Genomic DNA, 27,733 nt, shown 5'->3' with positions numbered 1-27,733 from the left:
AATGAAGTCATCTTCAACCAGCTGGTTAAAGGGTAACTTTTTAGGTCAATAACGTAGAATAAAACTATCATAAAAGATTCAAGATTCAAAGCGTTTATTGTCATAGATACTACGTAGCATTACATTTTTCCTTTGTACCCCCAACAAAAGTGCACAGTATAAATATATATATATATACTGTATATATATATATTATATACATTTGAAAGAACTAAAATCTAAAAACACAGCAACATAACGGCATAAAAACAAGTAAAAGTACAATTAGTGCATGGGTTAGCGTTATGCTTATTATTATCATTATGCTAGCTTAGTAGCATCATTGACATTAGTCTTATAGAACAAATACAAGCAGTTTTAAAATAAATCCTTAAAAGGCCTTAAATGAAAAGAAAATGTGGCTGTGTCTTCAGTTGTTTTTATTTTATTTTATTACAAAAATATATACACACTTTGTAAAATGTTTGTATTTAAATATTTAAATGGTGAAAAACACTTTGTCGTCGACTGGTCCATGGATCTGTTAGAACATGTATTAAAGACGGTTTATAAAGATATTTTCCTACAATCGACAAAGAAGAAAGACCTTCAGCGTCCTGTCCTGAAACTAATCCTGGTTCTAATTCTATATTTTGAAGTCTGTAATACCACAAGCGTATTTAATTCATGTTATTATTTAAAAAAAAAGTGGATATGACATTATTAACCTCTTGATCAGTTTTGGGCTTGTTGACTTGTTGGCTCCTGTCCTTTGAGCCCACGATCTCTTAAGGACATGGTCTTCTCTGTAACAAATTATTACATTATAATCATTCGTGTCCAAACAAGAAGGATCTGTCTCGCCTGCAGTTCATACAAAACTCTACCTCGAGAATTCTGACCTGCTCTAGTAGAAGAACTCACATTTCTCCGATCCTTAAAACTCTTCACTGGCTGCCAGTTTCTTTCAGGATCAACTTTAAAATTCTGGTTCTTACTTTCAGATCTATTCATGGTCAAACCTTCCATCAGTAGATTCTGATGCAGACTTACACCCCAGCTCGGGCTCTGAGGTCTGTGGATCAGAATCTACTGATGGTTACTCACAGGCTTCCGAGAAGAACAAACCGCAAAACAAAGGACAAGTATAAGGAACATAGATCAAAATAAAGAACATAGATCAAAAGGGAAATGACACAAAGAGAAGGACACAAAGGAAAAAGGACACAGAGATAAAAGTTTAGCATTTTTAGCTATCGCTAAATAATCTTGCGACGTCACCCCTCGGCACACTCGGTGGCCGACTAACCCGCAGACATGAGGACGGCTCTAGAAAGTCTAGAAAAGCGCTTTCCAAATAACTCTTACTTATATTATTACTTACCTACTTTTTCTGTTTTGTTCTTCGGGATTTTGTGGCTCCTTTGTCGCTCTTGTGGTGAGTTTAAAATGGAGATTAAATAGAGTCGTGGCTACTTATCTTACAGACGGTTAGTCTCTTGAGTGATTCTAGACAAGGGTATTGAGGTTGTTTAAGGTCATGAGTTGTTGTTTTTTTCTTCTTTCGAGGTCCTGAAGGTCAATGCGACATCAGACGAGAACACCGATGTTACGGACCCCCCGGGGGGTCTCTGGTCATCAAGCTGACGGAGGACGACCTGGACGTGTTCAAGTGGGAACTGAAAAGGAACCTGACGAGAGTGTACGAGTGGACGTCGAAAAGCGGCGGAAGATCGCTCAACGAGGGCGAGAGCAAGTACTTGTACGGTCGGGAAAATGGAAGTGTGACGATAACGTCTCTGAACAAAGGCGATGGAAACAGATACATGTTCGAAGTGTTTAATCCACTGGGACGACTCCTCTACCGCAAGATCTTCTTCGTCTATGTTGAAGGTGATTTGTTTGTTTTAATATGTGAACAAATGATTATGATCCAATAATACTTTACAGTTTTACAGTGTTCTGTATGAATCCAACATTAAGTATGAAGTATTAACAGAAGTATGAAGTATTTGTTACATGTGCTACACATCAGCTTTTGCTAGCTCGATGGATGGATGGATGGATGGACGGACGGATGGATGGACGGACGGACGGACGGATGGATGGATGGATGGATGGATGGACGGACGATAGATGGATGGATGGATGGATGGATGGATGGATGGATGGATGGATGGATGGATGGATGGATGGACGGACGGATGGACGGACGGAGGGAGGGAGGGACGGAGGGAGGGAGGGACGGACGGACGGACGGACGGACGGACGGACGGACGGATGGATGGATGGACTGATGGATGGATGGATGGACTGATGGATGGACGATGGATGGATGGATGGATGGATGGATGGATGGATGGATGGATGGATGGATGGATGGATGGATGGATGGATGGATGGACGGACGGACGGACGGACGGACGGACGGACGATGGATGGACGGACGATGGATGGACGGATGGATGGATGGACGGATGGATGGATGGATGGATGGATGGATGGATGGATGGATGGATGGATGGATGGATGGATGGATGGATGGATGGATGGATGGACTGATGGATGGATGGACTGATGGATGGATGGACGGACGATGGATGGACGGACGATGGATGGACGGATGGATGGATGGACGATGGATGGACTGATGGATGGACTGATGGATGGATGGACGGATGGACGGACGATAGATGGATGGATGGATGGATGGACGGACGATGGATGGACGGATGGATGGATGGACGATGGACTGATGGATGGATGGACGGACGATGGATGAGCGGACGGACGGACGGATGGATGGATGGATGGATGGACAGACGATAGATGGATGGATGGATGGATGGATGGATGGATGGATGGATGGATGGATGGATGGATGGATGGATGGATACGATGGATGGATGGATGGATGGATGGATGGATGGATGGATGGATGGATGGACGGACGGACGGACGGACGGACGGATGGATGGATGGATGGATGGATGGATGGACTGATGGATGGATGGATGGACTGATGGATGGATGGATGGACTGATGGACGGACGATGGATGGATGGATGGATGGATGGATGGATGGATGGATGGATGGATGGATGGATGGATGGATGGATGGATGGATGGATGGATGGATGGATGGATGGATGGATGGACGGACGGATGGATGGACGGATGATGGATGGACGGACGATGGATGGACGGATGGATGGATGGACGATGGATGGACTGATGGATGGACTGATGGATGGATGGATGGACGGATGGACGGACGATAGATGGATGGATGGATGGATGGATGGATACGATGGATGGATGGATGGATGGATGGCTGGATGGACGGACGATGGATGGATGGACGGACGATGGATGAACAGATGGATGGATGGATGGATGGACGGACGGACGGACGGACGGACGAACGGGCGGGCGGACGGACGGACGGACGGACGATGGATGGATGGATGGATGGATGGATGGATGGATGGACGGACGGACGGACGGACGGACGGACGGACGGACGGATGGATGGATGGATGGATGGATGGATGGACTGATGGATGGATGGATGGACTGATGGACGGACGATGGATGGATGGATGGATGGATGGATGGATGGATGGATGGATGGATGATGGATGGATGGATGGATGGATGGATGGATGGATGGATGGATGGATGGATGGATGGATGGATGGATGGATGGTTGGACGGATGGATGGATGGACGGACGATGGATGGACGGACGATGGATGGACGGATGGATGGATGGACGATGGATGGACTGATGGATGGACTGATGGATGGATGGACGGATGGACGGACGATAGATGATGGATGGATGTATGGATACGATGGATGGATGGATGGATGGATGGATGGATGGACGGACGGACGGATGGATGGATGGATGGATGGACTGATGGATGGATGGACGGACGATGGATGGACGGATGGATGGATGGACGGATGGATGGATGGATGGATGGATGGATGGATGAACGGATGGATGGATGGATGGATGGACGGACGGACGGACGGACGATGGATGGATGGATGGATGGACGAACGGACGGACGGATGGACGGACGATGGATGGATGGATGAATGGATGGATGAATGGATGGACGGACGGACGGACGGACGGGCGGGCGGGCGGACGGACGATGGATGGATCTTTACTAATGTTGTCATTTGTTTCATAGAAGGTATCCAGATCTACTGCCCTCTGCGGGTGGAAGTCCTCCTGGTGCTTGTGCTCCTGCTCAGCGTCGTCTATGTGTGGAGGAAAATACACAAAGTTGAGAAGCAAAGTAAGTACTTTGTATTTATAGATCGCTTTTCATAGACCAGGGTCACAAAGAGCTTAAACAATCAAAACAACACTCAATAAAATATATACAAAGGTTTCTACAGCTTGTGTTAGCCGACAGTTATAGATTATGGATGGATGGATGGATGGATGGATGGACGGACGGACGGACGGACGGACGGACGGACGGACGGACAGATAGACAGATAGACAGATAGACAGATAGACAGATAGACAGATAGATAGATAGATAGATAGATAGATAGATAGATAGATAGATAGATAGATAGATAGATAGATAGAACTTTATTGATCCAAAATTGTTTTTCAAAATAGCAATGCACAGCAATACAGACGATAATTCATAACAAACAAAAAAATAAGAACAAGAACAAAGACAAATAAAAAAGAAAGAACAAGATGATACAATCTAAGTCTAAAGATAAATAACATAAATCAAATAAAAATAACAAAGACAAAGGATACAAAGACTAACATAGAACATCAAGATACTTTCACTCCTGCTTTCAAACTCAGAATTAAACATGAATGAGTCCCTGAGTCTATTAGTGTTGCATCATGGGAGGAGCATTCGTGCTCCATCTGTTCACTGATGACAGTGTTGAGAGGATGATGTCATCGTCCATGATGGACAGTAGTTTGTCCAGAGATCTCCTCTCTTGTCACCAGTGAGTCCAGCTTCAACCACGTATCTCCTGATCAACCTGTTGACACTTAGACACATATCCCTTGTGATATCTTAGGGTCAACGTGACCCAGAGGCCTGGAAACAAATGTGTTTGAGGTATTCCTTGCGTAATCTTGGGGTCAACGTGACCTGGAGGCCTGGAAACCAATGTGTTTGTGGTATCCCTTGTGTTATCTCTGGTACAAAGTGACCTGGAGGCCCAGAAACCAATGTGTTTAAGGTATCCCTTGTGTTATCTCTGGTACAAAGTGACCTGGAGGCCCAGAAACAAATGTGTTTAAGGTATCCCTTGTGTTATCTCTGGTTCAAAGTGACCTGGAGGCCCGGAAAACAAATGTGTTTGCGGTATCCCTTGTGCTATCTTAGGGTCAACGTTACCCAGAGGCTCGGAAACAGATGTGTTTGAGGTATCCCTTGTATTTTGGACCACTAGGCCACCTTGACCCTGAGATAACACAGGGTTACAGATCATCAAATGACTTTAAAGGTAGAATAAAAACACAAACATATATATCAGCATAAATAATGACTACAGCTTTGAATGTTTCCATTAGCATGACGATGCTATCTCGCTAAATGACTTATTAGTTCCTTTTTCACAAACTGGAAGAAAGAGAAACGAGTCCAGCACTTTGAAGTGTCAGAGGTTCAAATGTTGTTCCAGTATATGACTCAATACATGTCACCACAGAGCAGGTAAATACAGCTATTATTCATCTCATGAGAAGACTCTGAGGCTCAAGGTGTTCACGATGACCTTTGATCTTTCAGCTCCAGACGACGCGCAAGAATCGACCGACAACGACGTCAACATCGTGGCAGGAAGTAGCAACCAAGAGAAGAAGAAGAGATGGTGGCGGACAGTGAGGGCAGGACACGCACTGCGCAGCAAAAACAGAATGAATAAAGATTGAAATGATCGAAATGGCCCTAGAAAGACAAACACTGTTGATTATGCACGATTGATTGATTCAAGTTAAAAATGGATTGATTTCAGTTAAAAATTGTTTGATTATAGTTGAAAATTGTTGGATTATAGTCGAAAATTGATTGATTTCAGTTGAAAATTGTTTGTTTATAGTTGAAAATTGTTTGATTATAGATGAAAATTGTTTGATTTCAGTTGAAAATTGATTGATTTCAGTTGAAAATTGTTTGATTATAGATGAAAATTGTTTGATTATAGTTGAAACTTGTTTGATTATAGTTGAAAATTGTTTGATTTCAGTTGAAAATTGTTTGATTATAGTTGAAAATTGTTTGATTATAGTTGAAAATAGTTTGATTATAGTTGAAAATTGTTTGTTTAGATGAAAATTGATTGATTTCAGTTGAAAATTGTTGGATTATAGTTGAAAATTGTTGGATTATAGTTGAAAATTGTTTGATTATAGTTAAAAATTGTTTGTTTGGATGAAAATTGATTGATTTCAGTTGAAAATGGTTTGATTAAAGTTGAAAATGGTTTGATTATAGTTGAAAATTGTTTGATTATAGAAGAAAATAGTTTGTTTATTGTTGAAAATTGTTTGATTATAGATGAAAATTGTTTGATTATAGTTGAAAATTGTTGGATTATAGTTGAAAATTGTTGGATTGGTTAAGAAAAACGGGTTTTCTTCTTGTTCAAAGTTTTTACTTTCTGAAATCTGTAAAATTTTTGAATCACAAGTTCACATGATATACTTGATATGACTTGTGCCTGTAATAACACCATGAAGGTCATGTGACTCTTCATCATGTAAACCAGATGTTTGAGAGAGAGAAGGTTTCTCAGCTTTTCATGTTCATGTCTTGTGTCATTTTAAAACACACGTTTGTAATTTAAATTAAAAACAACAATAAATCTGTGATCATGCTCATTTTTCACTTTGTTCCAGAAAAGCTGCTGATGTGATTAGACGTGTTTGTTGGAAATAATCCGTGGCGATAAGATACACGTATTGATACAGTGGAAACGATAAGATATATAGTTATACTGTAGTAACACGTGTATATTTGTAGTATTGTCGAGTACTTGACTCTGGTGTTGCAGAATTTAAAGACCACATGACTCTTGACGAAGTTGTAACTGATCAGTAAAACATCAGCTTTAAAAGCAGCTGGAGTCCACTGTATCCTCTCGTCCCCAGTCACCGCCAGAATCTTGCAGGGTTATCATTTTGTTTTGTAGCATTACATTGTAAGTAAGTAAGTAAGTAAAGGTTATTTGTAAAGATATTTCTAGACCAGGGTCACAAAGCGTTTTAAAAAAATAATACATAGTTAAAATATATACTTAAAAAGATCAAAACACATAAGACAACCACAGGAGTCACAGAAAATCAGGGAAAAGCACAAATAAAAAGGTCTTAAGATGTTTCTTGAAGGAGTCAGTAGATCATCAAACACAGAGGAAGATCATTCCAAAGCTAAGGAGCAACAGCCTGAATATAATATATAATAATAATAGTAATAATAATAAACAAAACCATTGTTATGTACAGTAATGTACTCACTGTGGTTAAAAAAAAGGGTGCGCCTCCACTCCATTCCTACAGGAGGCGATATCGCTGCCTCTTATGACGTCATAGGTGAAAGGTTACCAGCCTGACAGCGCCACATGTATTTTGTTTTTACTTCTTCACAGCGTCTATAGCAACTCTAGTTTCTCATCTGGTGAGTTGTCCCATGTACTTTTCCTTCTCTCGTTTCTGTATTATACTAAAAAATAGTAGTTTAAATACGATTATCTGACGTCATGTTGCTGTTGTCGTTCATACTTTTGCTCTTTATAATCTGGAATCTGTTGTTAAATAGTGAGAGTGGAAGCTAACTGCTAAATGCTAACAACCTGAGATGATGATGATGATGATGATGATGATGGTTTCTTTCATTGTTGAGTCCAGGCTGAGGAACGATGAGGAACCTGAAGCTGCTCAAGAGCTCTCGGAGCTCTGAGCTCCAGGGTCCAGGATCTCCTCAGTGTCTGTCGGTCCGGGCGGACACAGGAAGTCTCCTGGTCGCGTCTCAGTTCTCCATCACCGAGTTCAACCCTCGGACAGGACAGGTGAGTCGCCTCCAGTCTTCTTCTCCTCCTCCAGGTCTGATGTTCTGATGCTCCTCAGACGGTGAGCGAAGCCTCCCTGACGGCGAGCCGGTTCCTGCCCGAGGATGGCGGAGGGTCCGTGGTGGGACTTCAGGACCTGGCGGAGCTGGAGTCGGCGTGTTTGGCGACGGCAGACGGAGACGTGATCCTCTTCAGCTACAGCACGAGTCAGGTTTGTTGACGCGTCTTTTCCGAGGGTCTCGCTGGTGTGGAGGTTCTCGTCGTTGAGGTGTGTGTGGTTGTTCCTCAGCTGGAGTGTGTGGGGAGCGTCGACAGCGGACTCTCGTCCATGAGCTGGAGTCCTGATGAGGAGCTGGTGGTTCTCACGACTGGTGGGTTGAGTCCAGGGGTCCACGTTTTATACTGGGACTGTTTAGCGATACTACGAAACTTTACAGAGTAATACTACAAAACTTCACAGAGCGATACTATAAAACTTGACTGAGTGATACTACAAAACTTCACGAGCAATATGAGAAAAAAGGCACGGAGCGTTATACAAAACATCACGGAGCAATACTACAAAACTTCACAGAGTGATGCTACAAAATGGCACAGAGTTGTACTACAAAACGTCACAGAGCGATACTACAAAACTTCTCGGAGCGATACTACAAAACTTCACAGAGCGTTACTACAAAACTTCACGGAGCGTTTCTACAAAACTTCACGGAGCAATACTACAAAACCTCACAGAGTAATACTACAAAACTTTACTGAGCGATGCTACACAACTTCACAGAGCGATACTACAAAAGCTTCACAGAGCAATAGTACAAAACGTTAAAGAGCAATACTACAAAACCTCTCAGAGCGATACTACAAAACGTCAGAGTAATACTACAAAACTTCACAGAGCGATACTACAAAACTTCACAGAGCGATACTACAAAACTTCACAGAGTGATACTACAAAACCTCATAGAGCGATACTACAAAACTTCACAGAGTGATACTACAAAAACTCATAGAGCGATACTACAAAACCTCACAGAGCGATACTACAAAACGTCAGAGTAAAACTACAAAACCTCACAGAGCGATACTACAAAATGTCGGAGTAATACTACAAAACTTCACAGAGCGATACTACAAAACCTCATAGAGCGATACTACAAAACTTCACAGAGCGATACTACAAAACCTCACAGAGCGATACTACAAAACTTCAGAGTAATACTACAAAACCTCACAGAGCGATACTACAAAATGTCGGAGTAATACTACAAAACGTCACAGAGCGATACTACAAAACCTCACAGAGCGATACAACAAAACTTCAGAGTAATACTACAAAACCTCATAGAGCGATACTACAAAATGTCGGAGTAATACTACAAAACGTCACAGAGCGATACTACAAAACGTCACAGAGCGATACTACAAACATGTCAGAGTAATACTCAGATGACGAGTCATGGTTTGTGTCTGCAGGTCAGGGATCCATCATCATGATGACCAAACACTTCGAGCCGATCACAGAAGTAGGAATCCACCAGGATGACTTTGGAGAAGGTGAGAAGAAGAGTCGACTCATCCAAACCAACATCTAAACGTGTGTTTGGTTCCAGGGAAGTTCATCACTGTGGGCTGGGGGAAGAAGGAGACTCAGTTCCACGGCTCTGAGGGGAAACAGGCGGCGAAGCAGAAGATCCAGGTCTGACTTTTTACCCTCAACGTTTGAGTCTTAAACTCATCTCCTGGATTTCGTCTGCAGGAGGTGAAACCGGCGCCGTCGTGGGACGACCAGCGGCCCAGGGTCACCTGGAGAGGAGACGGACAGCTGTTCGCCGTCAGTGCGCTCTGTCCTCAGACTGGCGCCCGGAAGGTCCGGGTCTGGAACAGAGAGGGAGTCCTGCAGGCCACCAGCGAGACCGTCAGTGGACTGGAGCAGTCACTGAGCTGGAAGTAAGACTCTGTTGTTAAGAGTTTGAATTTATTGAACTTTTGCGATTTAATTACTATTTTTTAATGAATTTAAGAAAAAAGTGTCAGGTTTTATCTCTGTTTTTAGGACCGGGCTTTTTCCATATTTCTGTAACATTTTTTGCTATTGTGCTGGAACTTTGGTTTTGCGGAAATGTTTTAAATTTTTAGAGAAATTCTTTTCCTTTTTTTTTTTCTTGGATTATTTGTAAATTGTTTGAGTGAAAAAGAATCTGCATTATTTCAGGGTTTTTTTTCCAGATTTTTCAAAATATTCATATCCTTTTTTTGTAATTTTCGTGGTCCACCAGGAGATGAACTTTTGCCTTTTTCAAAGATGTTAATTTTGGAGCATTTTTAAAACCTTTTTGAAATGAAAAATGTTGTTCTTTTCCCAGAACTTTGAGAATTCAGATACATTCAAAATCAAAATTGTTGTTTTGTGCATGTTTTTTAACTTTTTCTATTGGAAAAATTTAGGGTTGTTTTTCCAATTTTTTAGACTTCAGAAAATTTTCAAAATTTTGGTAACTTTTCTACTTGTCCGCAAGGTCTTCCGGTAACTTCACAGAGCGATACCACAAAACATCAGAGTAATACTACAAAACCTCACAGAGCGATACTACAAAACATCAGAGTAATACTACAAAACCTCACAGAGCGATACTACAAAACTTCACTGAGCGATACTACAAAACTTTATGGAGTGATAATAAAAAACTTTAAGGAGCTATACTACAAAACTACACTGAGCGATACTACAAAACTTTATGGAGCGATACTACAAAACTACACTGAGCGATACTACAAAACTTTACGGAGTGATATTAAAAAACTTTACGGAGCGTTACTACAAAACTTTACAGAGCAATACTACAAAACTTCACAGAGCGATTCTACAAAACTTCACTGAGCGATACGTGTACGATGTTTTCAATTTTTAGAGAAATTCTTTTCTTGGATTATTTGTAAATTGTTTGAGTGAAAACAAATTGCATTATTTCAGGGTTTTTTCCAGATTTTTTAGACTTGCAGAAAATAGTTTTTCAAAATATTCATATCCTTTTTTTGTAATTTTCGTGTTCCACCAGGAGATGAACTTTTGCCTTTTTCAAAGATGTTAATTTTGGAGCATTTTTAAAAACCTTTTTGAAATGAAAAATGTCGTTCTTTTCCCAGAACTTTGAGAATTCAGAAACATTCAAAATCAAAATTGTTGTTTTGTGCATGTTTTTGAACTTTTTCTATTGGAAAAATGTAGGGTTGTTTTTCCAATTTTTTAGACTTCAGAAAATTTTCAAAATTTTGGTAACTTTTCTACTTGTCCGCAAGGTCTTCCGGTAACTTCACAGAGCGATACCACAAAACCTCACAGAGCGATACTACAAAACATCAGAGTAATACTACAAAACCTCACAGAGCGATACTACAAAACTTTACGTAGCGATACTACAAAACTTCACTGAGCGATACTACAAAACTTTATGGAGTGATAATAAAAAACTTTAAGGAGCTATACTACAAAACTACACAGAGCGATACTACAAAACTTTACGGAGTGATATTAAAAAACTTTACGGAGCGTTACTACAAAACTTCACAGAGCGATTCTACAAAACTTCACTGAGCGATACGTGTACGATGTTTTCAATTTTTAGAGAAATTCTTTTCTTTTTTTTTCTTGGATTATTTGTAAATTGTTTGAGTGAAAAAGAATCTGCATTATTTCAGGTTTTTTTTCCAGATTTTTTAGCCTTGCAGAAAATAGTTTTTCAAAATATTCAATATTCAATTTTCGTGGTCCACCAGGAGATGAGCTTTTGCCTTTTTCAAAGATGTTAATTTTGGAGCATTTTTAAAAACTTTTTTGAAATGAAAAATGTCGTTCTTTTCCCAGAACTTTGAGAATTCAGAAACATTCAAAATTGTTGTTTTGTTTTGATTTTTGTGCATGTTTTTGAACTTTTTCTATTGGAAAAATTTAGGGTTGTTTTTCCGAATTTTTAGACTTCAGAAAATTTTCAAAATTTTGGTAACTTTTCTACTTGTCCGCAAGGTCTTCCGGTAAATCTTTTTTTTTTGTGTTATTTTTTTTTCAACTTTTCACAGATTATTGAGACTTTATAAAAATTAAAAATGTGCAAAATCTCTGTACAATGTATTTGTGTTCACATGGTATTTGATTTTGCCTCCGCAGACCTTCAGGCAGCGTGATGGCGAGCACGCAGCGTCACCCCAACAAGTACAGCGTGGTGTTCCTGGAGAAGAACGGACTGGTGCACGGAGACTTCACGCTGCCCTGCGGTCAAGCCAGAGTACGTGGATCGTGACCCGGTTCTCTGGTCAGGGATCTCTAACCGTGACTGTCCTCCAGGTGAAGGATCTGATGTGGAACAGCGACTCCAGCATGTTGTCCGTGTGGCTGCAGGAGACGCAGGAGCAGCTGATAAACACCAGCCGTGAGTTCAACGAGCGTTTAAAGATATGTGAGGTGGAATAGTAACGTGATGATGAGGCTTCATGTCACTTTAGCGATCAGTAGGTGGCGCTCTCAGTTCTAAATTGACGTGAGGTTTAATTCAATTAGTGGTTCAATAAAAAGTTACATTTTCTCAACAATCAACCTTATGTTTTAATCCTCGTTGCTTTTGTTGACCAGGAACCGATTTTATGTGGTACATGCAACTTTAGTTAGCCAAGAGTATTACTCTGCCAGTTTTTGTAGTATTACTCTGTAAGGCTCTAGTATTATTCCCTGAGTATTCTTAGTATTACAGGCTCCTGACTACGGAACCTCTACAAAGACTTGCGGAGTGACACTAGAAAGATTGCGGAGTATTACTACAAAGACTTGCGGAGTAAAACTACAAAGATTTGCGGAGTAATACTATAAAGACTTGCATAGCAATACTACAAAGACTTGCGGAGTAATACTATAAGGCTTGCGTAGCAATACTACAAAGACTTGCGGAGTAATGCTACTAAGACTTGCAGAGTAATACTACAAAGACTTGCAGAGTGATACTACAAAACTTCAGAGTAATACTACAAAGACTTGCAGAGTAATACTACAAAACTTCAGAGTAATACTACAAAGACTTGAAGAGTAATACTATAAAGACTTGCAGAGTGATACTACAAAACTTCAGAGTAATACTACAAAGACTTGCGGAGTAATACTACAGAGACTTGAAGAGTGATACTACAAAACTTCAGAGTAATACTACAAAGACTTGAAGAGTAATACTACAAAGACTTGAAGAGTAATACTACAAAGACTTGCAGAGTGATACTACAAAACTTCAGAGTAATACTACAAAGACTTGAAGAGTAATACTACAAAGACTTTCAGAGTGATACTACAAAACTTCAGAGTAATACTACAAAGACTTGAAGAGTAATACTACAAAGACTTGAAGAGTAATACTACAAAGACTTGCTGAGTGATACTACAAAACTTCAGAGTAATACTACAAAGACTTGATGAGTAATACTACAAAGACTTGCGGAGTAATACTTCATAGCCTCATGGAGTAATACTATAAAACCTCACTGAGCAATACTACAAAACCTCACGGAGTAATACTACAAAACTTGACTGAGTAATACTACAAAAACCCAATTCACCTGAGTATAAAATAGACCCATTATTGATAGTGTAACATATAATCCTAGGGTCTGAATAATACGTTGCACTACAATACTGTTTAATGAAACACTATCACTAAACAAGGATAAGTTTTAAAATGAAAGAAGATAAATATTTAGAGATATAAATATTTTAAGAAGTTGTTCTTCTCACGAACAGTGCAGCTCTGGACGGTGGGAAACTACCACTGGTACCTGAAACAGACTCTGGACTTCGGCACGGACCCCCTGAAGGCTCCCGTCAGCCTGAGCTGGGACCAAGAGCGCCCCCTGCGGCTCCACATGGTGACCCGCGGCTGGACCTGCGTCTGCTACGAGTGGGGCTGGACCACGGAGAGAAGTCCGGGGACGGACGCCAGCGACGCCGCCAACGTGGCCGTGATCGACGGAGGTGAGGGGGCGGCGAGGGGGCGGGGCTTCACGGTGACGCGTGCGTTGATCACTTCCTGCCCTCAGATAAGATCCTGGTGACGACCTTCAGGCGCGCCGTGGTGCCTCCGCCCATGTGCTCGTTCCAGCTGCAGTTGACCTCTCCCGTCAACCAGGTGACCTTCCTGCACGAGGCCGAGAGGACCAATCGGATCGCGGCGTTCACCTCCAGTGGACTTCTGTGCGTCTACGGCGAAGGTGCGTTTCCATGGCGACGGCGCCTGTTACAGAAGGGAGGTCAGTGATGAGTGTTTGTCGTGAACAGACTCAGGAGATCAGACGGATCCGTCGGGTGATGGATTCAGGACGACGTCTCGACCTCTCGTGCTCCAGAAGACCTTCAGGTGACCTTCATGAGGAAGTGACATCAGAAGATTTAACATTTAAAATGTTGAAAAATGTCTTTTGTTTAACCATTTAATTATTTTAATAATTTGTGTCAAAAATTGTACATTGAAAGGTTTGATTTGTTTGTTTTTTAATAATTAATATTTTCAAAATTAATTATTATTCTTTATTAACATGTAGTTTGATATCGTTCAATTCAATATTTAATTTATATATAAATTAAATGTAAAATAGCTAGCACTCATATACCAACATTTTAAATAAAAATAAAACAACATAGTTTTCAATTATTGAAATTCCAGTATAACGTTTCTAAATGTAATATTCTTTATTTAAGTTTTTATTACATTTAATTATATTTGTTTTATTTTTAATTCAATATAAAAAGTTAATATAATAATGCCAACTTTTTTTATATTGGATTAAAAAGGCCACAAATTAAAACTGCAACATAGAAAATGTATTTTGAATAATTGGATTAATTTTTATTTGTTTTGTAAAAATAAATTGAATTATCAACTGAAAATATTCAACATTTCATTGTAAGAATTAAACCATTGAATTATTCAATAAAAAGCCAATTTAACCTTTTCAATAAACAAATGCTTGAATTAAATGATTCCAAATGTTAAATCCTTAAACAAACATTTCAATAAAAAACCAAAACAAATTTTCAACGTTTTAAATGTTAAGTTAAACCATTTAAAATTAACTTTTGACATTTTTTTTCCTTCTACTTGCAGAGTCGCTGTTGACCAGCAGGAGCCGCTAGAGCTCCGTCAGCTTCTGTGGCTGCAGGAGGAGAAGTTCCTGGGCATCAGACCGGGTCAGCTGCCGGGCTCGTCCACCCTGCTGGTGCTGGGTGTGTCCGAGGACTCCTCAGAGGAACTCAGTGTGAGGTGAAGTTGTGTCGAGTCGAATAAAAGCTCTAATCTCAGTCTTAAGTCTCTGATCTTGAGTCGATTCCTGGTCCAGGTCTGAGGTGGACGTGGACGGAGAGGTGGTCAGTCTGGTTCACTGCTCTCAGACCAGCACGGTGGCGCTGCAGCTGGAGAGTGGAGCCATCAAGAAGCTGCTCTGGGGTCAGTTGCTCCAGCGCTAAAGTTGACTTCGACCTCCTCTTACGAGTCTCTTCTCTCCAGACTCTGCCGACCCGTCAGTGAGCGACTGGTACAACTCCGAAGGATGTCGGATCAACTTCCCGGTTCTGTGCGTTCAGACGGAGCTCTGCTGCGTCAAAGACCAGGTGAGACTTTTGTGACATTTAAAGATTAAAAGTGACAAAATTCTGAATTAAAACCTTTTTTTTTAATAAATACATCAATGTTTGTGTCAACTTTATTGTCAGAATATAGAATTTATTTTTTCTTTTTATTTAAATCATATTTTGAATCATGTATTTCCTTTTTCTATATACTATTCTATATACTGTATTTATATATTGGAAGTTTTAACTGTTTTATGGAATCATTAAATTAAAAAATGACTATATTGAAATGTAGATTTTTCTTTCTTTTTGTATAATTGAATAAAACATTTTTTTTTTTTTATTTCACACATAGTTTGCTTTGTTTATTTAAATTATTAAAAAAGAGTTGTTTTTTTTAAATTAATTATATTTAAAATTTGTAGTGTTTAAAATACAATATAAACATGTTGGCACTTTTAAAGCAACATTTTTTTTTAAGAATATATAATTCAATGTGTAAAATGTGTAATTCTGAAAATATCCAGATTTTTAATTCAATTATTAAAAATACAAAAATTCAACCTTTCCAAATAAAATTATTAAAAAAAAAAGTATAATTCAATACTGAAAAAACTAAATTTCATTAAAACAATTAAGAGTTTCAACAGTCAAAATGTTAGATTCTTTCATATTCTGATATTTTAAATGTATTTTTTAAATAAATGTTGTGAAACCTTCTCTGTCCAGGAGCATCTTCTGGGTTTGACGGACAGATCGCACCTGTACGCCGGAGACACGGAGGTAAGAAGCTCTTCAGTGTCGACGAGGCTTCATGACACCGTGTCTTCGTGACCACTAGATGGCGCTCTGCTATATAATCGTGGGCTGTGAATGTAATGAAACCTGGTATCGATCCAAAGCCAGAGCGCCCCCTAGTGAGCTCTGAATATAGCGACACTGTATCATGAAACCTCAACAACTCGTCACTAACTCTTCGTCTTCTGTCCTCAGCTGGCGTCCAACGTGTCGTCCTTCGCCGTCTGCGATCACTTCCTCCTCGTCACGCTGCACTCGCACACGTGTCGCTGCCTGGACCTGAGCTCGCTCGCACTCAAAGGTACCGTATTTTCCGGGACTACAAGTCGCAGTTTTTTTCATAGTTTGTCCGGGGGTGCGACTTATACTCTGGAGCGACTTATGTGTGAAATTATTAACACATTATTACCGGTATATCATTTCACATGTTATTTTCACATAAACCGCAAGAGGGCGCTCTAGGCCTGTCTTGATAATTTCGACATTTTTTGGACGAATTTCTACCTCCGTAGTTAGTTAGTTGTTTAAACGTGACACCGAGGATGAAGATTTAATTGGATTTTAATTATTTGGAGTTACACGGATGGTTTGGTAAACTTCTTAGCATGTTATTTATGCTATAGTTCTCTGAATAACTCTTAATATGTTATGTTAACATACCAGGTTCTCAGTTGTGTCATGTAACATACCGTACAATTATTCAGCCTGTTGTTGCCTCTATTCTATTTTTATTTTAAATTGTCTTTCAAGATGACATGTCTGTTCTTGGTGTTGGATTTTATCAAATACATTTTTAGACTTCTTAGTTATTTATGCTATAGTTCTCTGAATAACTCTTAATATGTTATGTTAACATACCAGGTTCTCAGTTGTGTAACGTAACATACAATTATTCAGCGCTAGTGTGACAAAAAAGTAACTCCCACTCTCCATCATAGTTTGCACCGTGGTGCGTTCACTGTCTCCCTCTCAGCCTCCCGTCATCTCGCTTCTCTCGCTCAGAGATGTGTTTGAGGTCAATTATCTCTGGATTTAGCTGCGCAGCCGGTCCGTCGAATCCACGAGTAGTTTACGTGAAATATTTAGACTTTTTTTTAAAACATTTATTCTCCAACTTCCTTTCATTCTTCTGTCTGTTCACTTGAAATTCACCTGCTTATCATTCATGAATGTAGCCGAGGGTCAGTGGAGACTCTGTATCACGACTTCATCCTCCTGTTTTCACCTGTTTCTTTCAGAATTCATGTGGTCTGTGTCGGCGTTAAAAATGTTGTTACTTCTGAAACCGCCCAAAACGACGCTTAAAAGCAGCACTATGTAACATTTATATACCGTATTTTCCGGACTATAAGTCGCATTTTTTTTCATAGTTTAACTTATACGACTTATACTCTGGAGCGACTTATGTGTGAAATTATTAACACATTATTACCGGTATATCATTTCAGATGTTATTTTCACATAAACCGCAAGAGGGCGCTATAGGCCTGTCTTGATAATTTCGACGTAGAAGAGGAAGCGCCGCATCTTCTACCTCCGGAGTTAACGTAGTTGTTTAAACGTGACACCAAGGATGAAGATTTCATTGGATTTGAGTTATTTGGAGTTACATGGATGGTTTGGTAAACGTCTTAGCATGTTATTTATGCTATAGTTCTCTGAATAACTCTTAATATGTTATGTTAACATACCAGGTTCTCAGTTGTGTAACGTAACATACCGTACAATTATTCAGCCTGTTGTTGCCTCTATTCTATTTTTATTTTAAATTGCCTTTCAAGATGACATGTCTGTTCTTGGTGTTGGATTTTATCAAATTAATTTCCCCCAAAAATGCGACTTATACTCCAGTGCGACTTATATATGTTTTTTCCTTCTTTATTATGCATTTTATGGCTGGAGCGACTTGTACTCCGGAGCGACTTATAGTCCGGAAAATACAGTACTTTGAAGAAGAAGAAGAACCCTTAGGTGGTTCCGAGCGATCCATCCTCCACGTGTTCTTCTCTGCAGAGCTGCAGGCGGCGCTGAGGTCAGACGGAGGTCAGAGCGACGAGACGCTGCGGCGAGTGGAGCGAGGGTCCAGGATCGTCACGGTGGTCCCTGGTGACACCAGAGTGGTTCTGCAGGTCAGTGGGTCGCTTCTCTGTGGAGGTGGATCAGTGTCAGCAGTGTCAGCAGAATATTGCATTGTTGAAACTAACCTTTTTTAAATTTAAATGTTGTTGTTTAACATTTTTTTTATTTAATTAAATTCATTCTAAATTGAAAGGCTGAATTTGTTTTTTATTTAATTTAAAATTTCTCAAATTTGCTTCACATAGAGATATTTTTATTTTCAATACTTCATAAACAAATGTTCTAAATTCAATATTTAATTAGTATTACTTTTCCATAATTATATTTCAATACAGACATTTTTTAAATGTATTATTATGTATTTAATTATTTAAAATAGTCTTTCAATATTATTTTCATTCATTGAGTTAACAACGTGTTGGTGTGACTCACATCGACCGCTAGATGGCGCCACAAAGTAATTGGAATTTCTAACGAGTAAAACAAGTATTAAAAGGCTTAAAATAAAATGATTATAATTTTTAATAAAAGTTATTTTCAAGCATTGAGTACTGTAATCCCGATGGCACTGATGAATATTCCTGATCCTCCTGGATCCAGACTCTAACGGTCTTGTGTTGGTGCAGATGCCTCGCGGGAACCTGGAGACGGTTCATCACAGAGCTCTGGTTCTGGCTCAGCTCAGGAAGTGGCTGGACAGGTGAGTCTGAGGCGATGACTTCATCGTCATCATCATCATCATCATCATCATCATCATCATCATCGTCGCCGTCGTCGTCGTCGTCATCTTCATCATCATGATAATCATTATCATGATGTCTCGTCCACAGCTTGAGGTTCAGAGAAGCGTTCGAGAGCATGAGGAAGCTGAGGGTCGACCTGAACCTCATCTACGACCACAATCCTAAGGTAAGCAAAGTTATTAACTTATTAACTTAATGTTGTGACGACTCGACGCAAAATTCCACCTCAATGTTTTACAAGCAGAAAATCTGATTGAAAATATTGTTAATTGAACATATTCATATATATATATATATATATATATATATATATATATATAAGTGAATTAAAAATACATAAACTATTCAATTTATGAGTAAATTCAAGTTCATTCTAGTGTATTTATCAGTAATAAACATTTTCTCAGAAACAATATAATTTGTATCTTTTGAACAAATATCATATAGAAGTGTTAATATTGGTGTCTTTAGTATAGTATATATTTAATTACTCATGTAACACTAAAAATGTTAATTACTGATAACACTTGTATGTAAATATATATTTGTGTATATGTCTGTATACATATATAGATATATATATATATATATATATATATTTATTTGTATGTGTATATACATGTATTTGTGTATATGTGTGTGTATATATATATATATATATATATTTATATGTATGTATATATTTATATGTATGTATATATGATTTAAATACTGTTCATTAATTTTGCATGTAAAAATATATTTATATATATATATGTATATATTTAAGTAATAAAAAGTAATACGTAAAAAAGAATGTTTTTTACACCTCGATATGTGGGGAAAAAAACAGTTTGCATAATTATATTTAAAAATCATTCAGTAAATAAATAAATGCATGTTTAAATGAACTGTGGACTCCTTCAGTGACTTCATAATTAAAGTAGTATTTCAAAATAAAAGCAGTAGTTTCTGACCAGACTCGTCCTGCAGGTTTTCCTGGAGAACACAGGAGTCTTCCTCGCTCAGCTGGACTCCATCGCCTCCATCAACCTCTTCCTCACCGAGCTCAAGTAAGACTCGCCTCCCTAGTCTTCTCCTTCAACTCCTCTTCTTGATCCTCCTCCTCTTCCTCCTCCTCCTCCTCCTCCTCCTCTGCAGGGAGGACGACACCACCGTCAGCATGTACCCTCCTCCTCTCGGAACCTCCGTCCAGCCCAGAGTCGGACCCGGCCTGAAGAAAGTGGACGTGGTTTGTGATTCTCTCCGGAGCGCCATGGAGTCTCTGGACCCCAACAAGTGAGGCTCCAGTGTTAAAGGCCACTAGATGGCGCCCTAAATCTAATCTTAGACTGACAGCGCCACCTACTGACCGGTCAGTGTTTGTTTCATTGAAACCTCGCTTCTCTCCGACCCGCTCCAGGTTCCTTCTGTCCATCCTGACGGCTCACGTGAAGAAGTCCGTCCCCGAGCTGGAGGTGGCGCTTCAGAAGGTCCACGAGCTCCGAGGTGAGCCCTCGTCCTCCAATGATCATCTGGAACCAGAACCCTCTGATCTTGTTCCCCCCCATTTCCAGTCAACCCTCCTGCCGGCCCCGGAGCCGTGAGCGCGGAGGAGGCCCTGAAGTACCTCCTGTTCCTGGTCAACGTCAACGACCTGTACGAGTACTCGCTGGGCACCTACGACTTCGACCTGGTGCTGATGGTGGCCGAGAAGTCCCAGAAGGTCCGAGGGTTGGGTTCCGGGTGGAATCTTTTGGGGCGGAGACGCTGACGTGAAGCTCTGTCCCCCCCCCCGCAGGACCCGAAGGAGTACCTCCCGTTCCTGAACTCGCTGAAGACCCTGGAGCAGAACTACCAGCGCTACACCATCGACAAGCACCTGAAGCGCTACAGGAAGGCGTTGAGTCACATCAGCAAGTGCGGTGAGTCGCCGGGGTCAGAGGTCAACTGGTGGACTCCAGGGACAGAAATGAATCAACATGAGTTTAGAGCAGATCTAGGTGAAGATGAAAGAATAGATATTAGTAGGAATGTAAGAATATATGGACAAACTAAGATATCACAACATATATTTGTCACGATAACGTATTCACTTTATCAATATTTATATTATATTTATGTATTTTAAATCATATTTTATTCATATTTCCTTTATGGTCTATATTTAAATACATGTTTTAAATTTGTTTTAGGGTTTAATTTATAATTAATATGCTGGTATTAGTGTTTTTTCCATCTTTGTGTTGCTATTAAACTATGATAACTCAGCACAAACTACAGAGCTGAGCCAAAAGACAAACTTCTTCACAAATGGCTGGAATTTAAGATGCGAAGCCTTATGTCGGCAAATAACTATTTAAATTATTAATCATGAAAACAAATGTACGGTTTTAAAGATATTAAAGATAAAGTTTAACAGCGATTCATTTTTTCCACCACTCGTAATGAGGTATGTTGAAAAAAATATCGCAATATTTCTTTGCACGATACTGTATCAATATTCAACACTGATCAATTATATTTTTGACTTGAAGATCAGAGTTTATTTTATCAGTTATTTTAATTTTTATTAATTAATTAACATGAAAGTATAAATTAACGTTGTGATTAGACTTTCGGTCATTACGTCCTCAGCAGCTAAATGAACAATGAAACCCCTCGAGATCCCAGGGATGACTGAGGACGAGAGGATACAGTGACTCCAGCCACTTTTAAAGCTAATGTTTGGACATATTTAAGTTTCAAAACAAACGAAAACAGATATGACTTCATCAAGAGTCATGTGGTCTGTAAATTCTGCTACACCAGAGTCAAGTACTCGACAATACTACGTATATATACTACAATACATATTGTATTGTTTCCACTGACTGTATCATGATACATATTGCCAGATTTTTGACAATACACACCCCTTGCATTAATAGTATTTGTTATTATGGTATCATTTAAAGACCTAGTTTTTAGACAATTTTACCACAATTTTAAACTTTTTAAATCCATCTTTCTGTATTATTTTAGGTTTTACTGTTTTGCAAATATTGATAAAAATTCTGTGGAAAACATTGATAAAATCTTCACTTTAGTCAAGTTCAGACATTTCTACTCTCACTTATGTTCTCCAGCTCTGTAGAGGAACTTTGCTCATCTTGATCTTTAAAGTATGTACTTTTTTGAGTATTGTTTTGATTGTCTAAGCGCTTTGTGACCCTGGTCTGGAAAAGCGCTATATAAATAAATATTACTTACTTACTTACTCAGAGCAGCTGCTCCTGGACGAGGAGACGACCTTGACTGAACCGATGCTCACAAGTTTTTGTTCCAGGAGACGATCACTTCCAGGAGGCCCTGCAGCTGGTGAAGGACCAGAAGCTCTACACCGAAGCTCTGCGCATCTACGGCGGCGACGCCTCTCACTACAAGGTAAACAACGGTCTGGAGTCATGGCGTTCCTTCCTGACATCGTTCCTTCCTGACGTCTCTGATCCTTCCTGACGTCTCTGCTGATCCTCTGGTCCTTCAGACGCTGAGCTGCTCGTACGCCGAGCACCTGGTGGAGCTGCAGCAGGTGGAGCAGGCGGGTCTGCTGCTGTGGCGCTGTGGCGAACTGATGGTGGCGCTGCAGGCCTTCACCGGCTGCTCCAGCTGGAGGAACGCCATCTGCGTGGCTCAAGAGATGAAGCTGCCGCCCGAGCAGGTGTCGCTGCTGGCCAGAGACCTCGCAGGTACCTGAGCTGGCGAGAGACTCGCGTCGACCGCTAGATGGCGCCACAAACGATGGAATAGCTAATGAATCAAACGGGTATTATTTTACTTGTTAAAGGGAAGTATAATATAGAAGTACGTCGCTGCTATCAGAATATTTAATTTCACATTTTTAAACTTTTATATTTTTTTTTAATGTTTTTTAAGCATTTAAATTGTTGTTAATTCAATTATTTGTGCATTGAAAGTTTTTTTTAATTAAAGAATACACATATTTTTGACTGATAATTTATATTCTTATTCCAATAAATACAAAAATATATTTTCTATATGCAATATTTTTAATTTGTGTTATTTTTAATTCAATATAAAGATGTTTGTATAATAGTACTGATCACAGTGGTGCAACTTATTTATATAGAATGTAAAAGGTTGAAAATTGTTGAAAAAGTATTTGAAATTTTTGTTCTTTGAATATTCAACTCTGTGTAGAACAACTGAATATATATATATATATATATATATATATTTTTATTATTAAAATGAATGAACTGATGTTTCTTACAGAGAAGCTGATTGAACAACGGCGGTTCACAGAAGCAGCTCTGCTGTTGGACCAGTACGCTAAAGTGAGATTAAATAAAAGTTGTTTGTCTAGATGATGTGTGTGTGTTTGTGTGTAGTTGTTGTTGTGTGCTTAGTTGTTGGTGTGCGTGTTTAGTTGTGTGTGTCAACTAGTTGATGTGTGTTTGTGTGATTCTAGTTGTGTGTGTCTAGATGACATGTGTTTTTTGTGTCTAATAGTTGCTGTTGTGTTTTTCTAAACCATGTGTGTGTTTGTGTGTAGTTGTTGGTGTGTGTGTTTAGTTGTGTCTGTCAACTAGTTGATGTGTGTCTGTGTGATTCTAGTTGTGTGTGTCTAGATGACATGTGTTGTTTGTGTCTAATAGTTGCTGTTGTGTTTTTCTAAACCATGTGTGTGTTTGTGTGTTGGTGTGTGTGTTTAGTTGTGTCTGTCAACTAGTTGATATGTGTCTGTGTGATTCTAGTTGTGTGTGTCTAGATGACATGTGTTGTTTGTGTCTAATAGTTGCTGTTGTGTTTGTCTAAATTATGTGTTTGCGTGTGTCCAGTTAGTGTGCATGTTTAGTTGTGTGTGTCAACTAGTTGGTGTCTGTGTGATTCTAGTTGTGTGTGTCTAGATGACATGTGTTGTTTGTGTCTAATAGTTACTGTAGTGTTTTTCTAAATCATGTGTGTGTAGTTGTTGGTGTGTGTGTTTAGTTGTGTCTGTCAACTAGTTGATATGTGTCTGTGTGATTCAACTTGTGTTTGTCTAGATGACATGTGTTGTTTGTGTCTAATAGTTGCTGTTGTGTTTGTCTAAATTATGTGTTTGTGTGTGTCTAGTTAGTGTGCATGTTTAGTTGTGTGTGTCAACTAGTTGATATGTGTCTGCGTGATTCTAGTTGTGTGTGTTGTTTTTGTCTAATTGTTGCTGTTGTGTTTGTCTAAATTATGTGTGTGCTTTTGTGTAGTTGTTGGTGTGTGTGTCTAGTTGGTGTGCATGTTTAGTTGTGTGTGTCAACTAGTTGATATGTGTCTGCGTGATTCTAGTTGTGTGTGTTGTTTTTGTCTAACTGTTGCTGTTGTGTTTGTCTAAATTATGTGTGTGCTTTTGTGTAGTTGTTGGTGTGTGTCTAGTTAATGTGCATGTTTAGTTATGTGTGTCACTAGTTGATATGCGTCTGTGTGATTCTAGTTGTTTGTGTCTAGATGACATGTGTTGTTTGTGTCTAATAGTTGCTGTTGTGTTTGTCCAAATGATGTGTGTGTTTGTGTATAGTTGTTGGTGTGTGTCTAGATTGTGTTTGGTTTAGTTGTGTGTGTGTCAACTAGTGGATATGTGTCTGTGTGTGTCCAGTTGTGTGTGTCTAGATGACGTGCGTTTGCGTCTTATTGTTGTTGTTGTCGTTTGTCTAAATGATGTTTGTGTCTAGTTGTTGTTGTGCGTTTCTAGATGACCTGGGTTTGTGTCTAATTGTTGCTGTTGTGTTTTTCTAAATGTTGTGTGTGTGTAGTTGTTTAATTTTAAAGAAATAAATGGTATAAACTGTTAAAACTAGTAATTGTTATTGAAAGCCCTCATTTAAAATAAACACTTATTTTTAATTCGACTTTTGACGGAAATATCAGCCATTGTGTGTGGAGGTTAATGAGTTCCATCAGTTGAGAGTTCAGTGAAGCAGAGGAAACTGTGTCCCTGCAGGACTGCGAGGAGGCCATCTTGGCTCTGATCACCGGAGCCGCCTGGGAAGAAGCTCTTCGTCTGGTAAGAATTCAAACATCAGCACCTTTTTTGTCTGGTCTTCTCCAGACTCCCGTGTTCTCCGTCCTCAGATCCACATGCACGCCCGGCAGGACATCAGCGAGACCAACCTGAAGCCCGCCCTGCTGGAGGGTGAGCCTCGGCTGGACGCCGGCGTCGGACCACCAGCCTGACCTCGCCTGTGTCTCCACAGCCGCGGCCGGTCAGACGCAGTTCCTGGAGACGCAGACGTCCACCTTCACGCGCCACAGAACCAGGCTGGCGCTGGTCCGGGAGCAGAAGGAGAAGGCCCGACTCAACATGCTGGGTAAGAGGTCGCGACCTTTCTTTGAACCGTTCGTGTTGGTCGTCATGACGACGAGACTCTATCCCCTCAGACGACGACGGCCCGGACTGTCCCGACGCCGAACTGTACTCTGAGGCCAGCAGCGTGATGAGCGGCACCAAGTACTCACACAGCTCACGCACCTCCTCGTAAGACGCACACAAACACACACACTTTGTGTGTTTGTAGCTTTAGTTTCTTGTGTGTACGCTTCGTGTCTCCCCGATAATTTAGTTGTTTGAAATCCTGTTTAATATTGTGTTTGTCTACAGAAGTTGTGTGTCTAGATGATGTGTACGTATTGTTGGTGTTTGTGTACCGTTAGTTCTAATGTGTGTGGTGTGCGTGCCTCTAGTTGTTGGTGTTTGTCTAGCTTGTGTGTCAACTAGTTGATATGTGTCTAGATTATGTGTGTTTGTGTCTTATTGTTGCTGTTGTGCTTTTCTAAATTTTGTGTGTGTTTGTGTCTAGTTGTTGTTGAGTGTGTATAGATAACTTGTGCGTGTGTGTTTGTGTCTAGTTGTTGCGTGTGTCTAGATGATTTGTGTGTGTGTTTGTTTCCAGTTTCTGTTGAGTGTGTATAGATAACTTGTGTGTGTATATTTGTTGCTTTTGTGTTTTCTAAATTATGTGTGTGTTTGTCTCTAGTTGTTGCGTGTGTCTAGATGACTTGTGTGTTTGTGTCCAGTTGCTGTTGAGTGTGTATAGATAACGTGTGTGTATATTTGTTGCTGTTGTGCTTTTCTAAATTATGTGTGTGTTTGTCTCTAGTTGTTGTGTGTGTCTAGATGACTTGTGTGTGTGTTTGTGTCCAGTTGCTGTTGAGTGTTTTTAGATGACGTGTGTATATTTGTTGCTGTTGTGCTTTTCTAAATGATTTCTGTGTGTGTGTTTGTCTCCGTTGTTGCCATTGTTCCTGTTCGAGTTGTGTTTGTCTAAATGATGTGGGTGTGTGTTTGTCTCTAGTTGTTGCATGTGTCTAGGTGACGTGTGTGTGTCTCTAGTTGTTGTTGCGTGTGTATATATGTTGCTGTTGTGCTTATCTAAATAATGTGTTGGTTTCTAGTTGTTGGTTGTCTAGATTACTTGTGTGTGTGTCTCTTGTTGCTGTTGTTCCTGTTCGAGTTGTTTGTCTAAATGATGTGTGTGTGTGTGTCTAGTTGTGTAACTGAGTGTGTGTGAAACACCTCAGTGCTGCTACAAGGAGTGTGTGTGTGCAGGAGGACCTCAAAGAACCGCAGGAAGGCGGAGAGGAAGAAGCTGAGCCTGAAGGAAGGAGGAGCTCTGGAGGACAAGGCTCTGATGTTCGCTCTGGGCGAGATCATCGTCAGCACGGACAAGATGAGAGGTTCGGCTGCGTCGCCGAGCACCAGGGGGCGGTAGAGAGCTCCAGGCTTTTGTTTGTCGTCCACAGAGGAAGTCCACTCGCTCCTGAAGACCCTGGTCCTCTTCCAGTTCGACCGGCAGGCGGAGAAGCTGCAGCAGCTGTACGAGGAGGCGCTGAAGACGATGGAGGTCGCCCTCCCGGAGGTCTGGCCCGAAGGCGTCGCCAACCAAACCACGGTAAACGTCAGTTTGACTCGTGAACCCAAGAAACGTTCTGAAGATTCGAACCATCGTCTACCTCCACAGCTGACCGGACCTCAGTCGACGGCCAACAGCATCGCGGCGTCTCTGCAGCAGCAGCAGAAACCTCCTCCAGGTCAGGACCTCCTCGCTCTTCTAGAGACCTCCGTGAGATGATGCGTTTAGGTGCTGTTGGAAATATAGATTACTGCTCTTGAACGCATCATCTTCGGGTTCAGCTCGACGAGTTTAGATCAGCTCTGATGACGGAACTCGAACCGTGTGTTGGACTCACACGGGTTTGTCGTTGCAGACGCCGACCTCCCGACGGCGCCCAAGATGAGAAGCTCCGTCCGATGGAAGCTGATGGTCCTTCAGTAGCATCTATCGTAACATGTGTCATAATAAAGATGGTTTCTAATACTTCTGGGTTTAGTTCCTTCTCTTGGTGAACGATCCAGGTGTGTTGGACTCACCTGGGAGTTTGGGATTCGTTTTTTTTTGATGATGTAAAAAAAACCCTTTATTTTTGCACATGTATCAAAGAGAAACACTAT

General features: G+C 40.3%; 2 protein-coding genes across 2 annotated transcripts; both read left to right on the top strand.

Annotated features, from left to right (window-relative positions):
* Positions 1-1,221: 1,221 nt before the first annotated feature.
* Positions 1,222-6,094, top strand: LOC148072197 (uncharacterized). The gene is made up of 4 exons (XM_087798465.1): positions 1,222-1,417; positions 1,549-1,872; positions 4,188-4,295; positions 5,775-6,094. Exons 1-4 carry the CDS (start codon positions 1,297-1,299, stop codon positions 5,915-5,917), a joined length of 696 nt encoding a protein of 231 aa, XP_087654591.1. The 5' UTR covers positions 1,222-1,296; the 3' UTR covers positions 5,918-6,094.
* A 1,477-nt stretch (positions 6,095-7,571) lies between these two features.
* Positions 7,572-27,599, top strand: elp1 (elongator acetyltransferase complex subunit 1). Its single transcript, XM_087798456.1, has 36 exons — positions 7,572-7,661; positions 7,892-8,052; positions 8,111-8,263; positions 8,342-8,423; positions 9,526-9,606; positions 9,663-9,748; positions 9,809-9,999; positions 12,215-12,332; positions 12,392-12,476; positions 13,826-14,056; positions 14,122-14,292; positions 14,360-14,438; positions 15,186-15,341; positions 15,418-15,524; positions 15,585-15,688; positions 16,379-16,432; positions 16,643-16,748; positions 18,461-18,576; positions 19,153-19,226; positions 19,357-19,435; positions 20,242-20,321; positions 20,410-20,547; positions 20,672-20,757; positions 20,826-20,974; positions 21,050-21,173; positions 22,577-22,674; positions 22,775-22,976; positions 23,524-23,585; positions 25,226-25,288; positions 25,357-25,417; positions 25,479-25,592; positions 25,663-25,759; positions 26,831-26,958; positions 27,025-27,173; positions 27,243-27,312; positions 27,490-27,599. Exons 2-36 carry the CDS (start codon positions 7,903-7,905, stop codon positions 27,555-27,557), a joined length of 3,912 nt encoding a protein of 1,303 aa, XP_087654582.1. The 5' UTR covers positions 7,572-7,661; positions 7,892-7,902; the 3' UTR covers positions 27,558-27,599.
* The last annotated feature ends 134 nt before the right edge of the window (positions 27,600-27,733 follow it).

This window comes from Callionymus lyra, chromosome 9 (genome assembly GCF_982586985.1).
Source record: "Callionymus lyra chromosome 9, fCalLyr1.hap1.1, whole genome shotgun sequence".
In the NCBI taxonomy this organism is placed as follows: domain Eukaryota; kingdom Metazoa; phylum Chordata; class Actinopteri; order Syngnathiformes; family Callionymidae; genus Callionymus; species Callionymus lyra.
This window is presented reverse-complemented; position numbering and strand designations above follow the sequence as displayed.

Excerpts from the sequence above, each read along its gene's own strand:
- LOC148072197 (XM_087798465.1), top strand. The coding sequence starts at position 1,297 with ATGAGGACGGCTCTAGAAAGTCTAGAAAAGCGCTTTCCAAATAACTCT. Across the intron at positions 1,418-1,548 it reads GCTCCTTTGTCGCTCTTGTG|GTCCTGAAGGTCAATGCGAC; the intron begins GTGAGTTTAAAA and ends TCTTCTTTCGAG. Across the intron at positions 4,296-5,774 it reads ACACAAAGTTGAGAAGCAAA|CTCCAGACGACGCGCAAGAA; the intron begins GTAAGTACTTTG and ends TTGATCTTTCAG.
- elp1 (XM_087798456.1), top strand. The coding sequence starts at position 7,903 with ATGAGGAACCTGAAGCTGCTCAAGAGCTCTCGGAGCTCTGAGCTCCAG. Across the intron at positions 20,322-20,409 it reads CTCTTCCTCACCGAGCTCAA|GGAGGACGACACCACCGTCA; the intron begins GTAAGACTCGCC and ends CCTCCTCTGCAG. Across the intron at positions 27,174-27,242 it reads GCGTCGCCAACCAAACCACG|CTGACCGGACCTCAGTCGAC; the intron begins GTAAACGTCAGT and ends CTACCTCCACAG.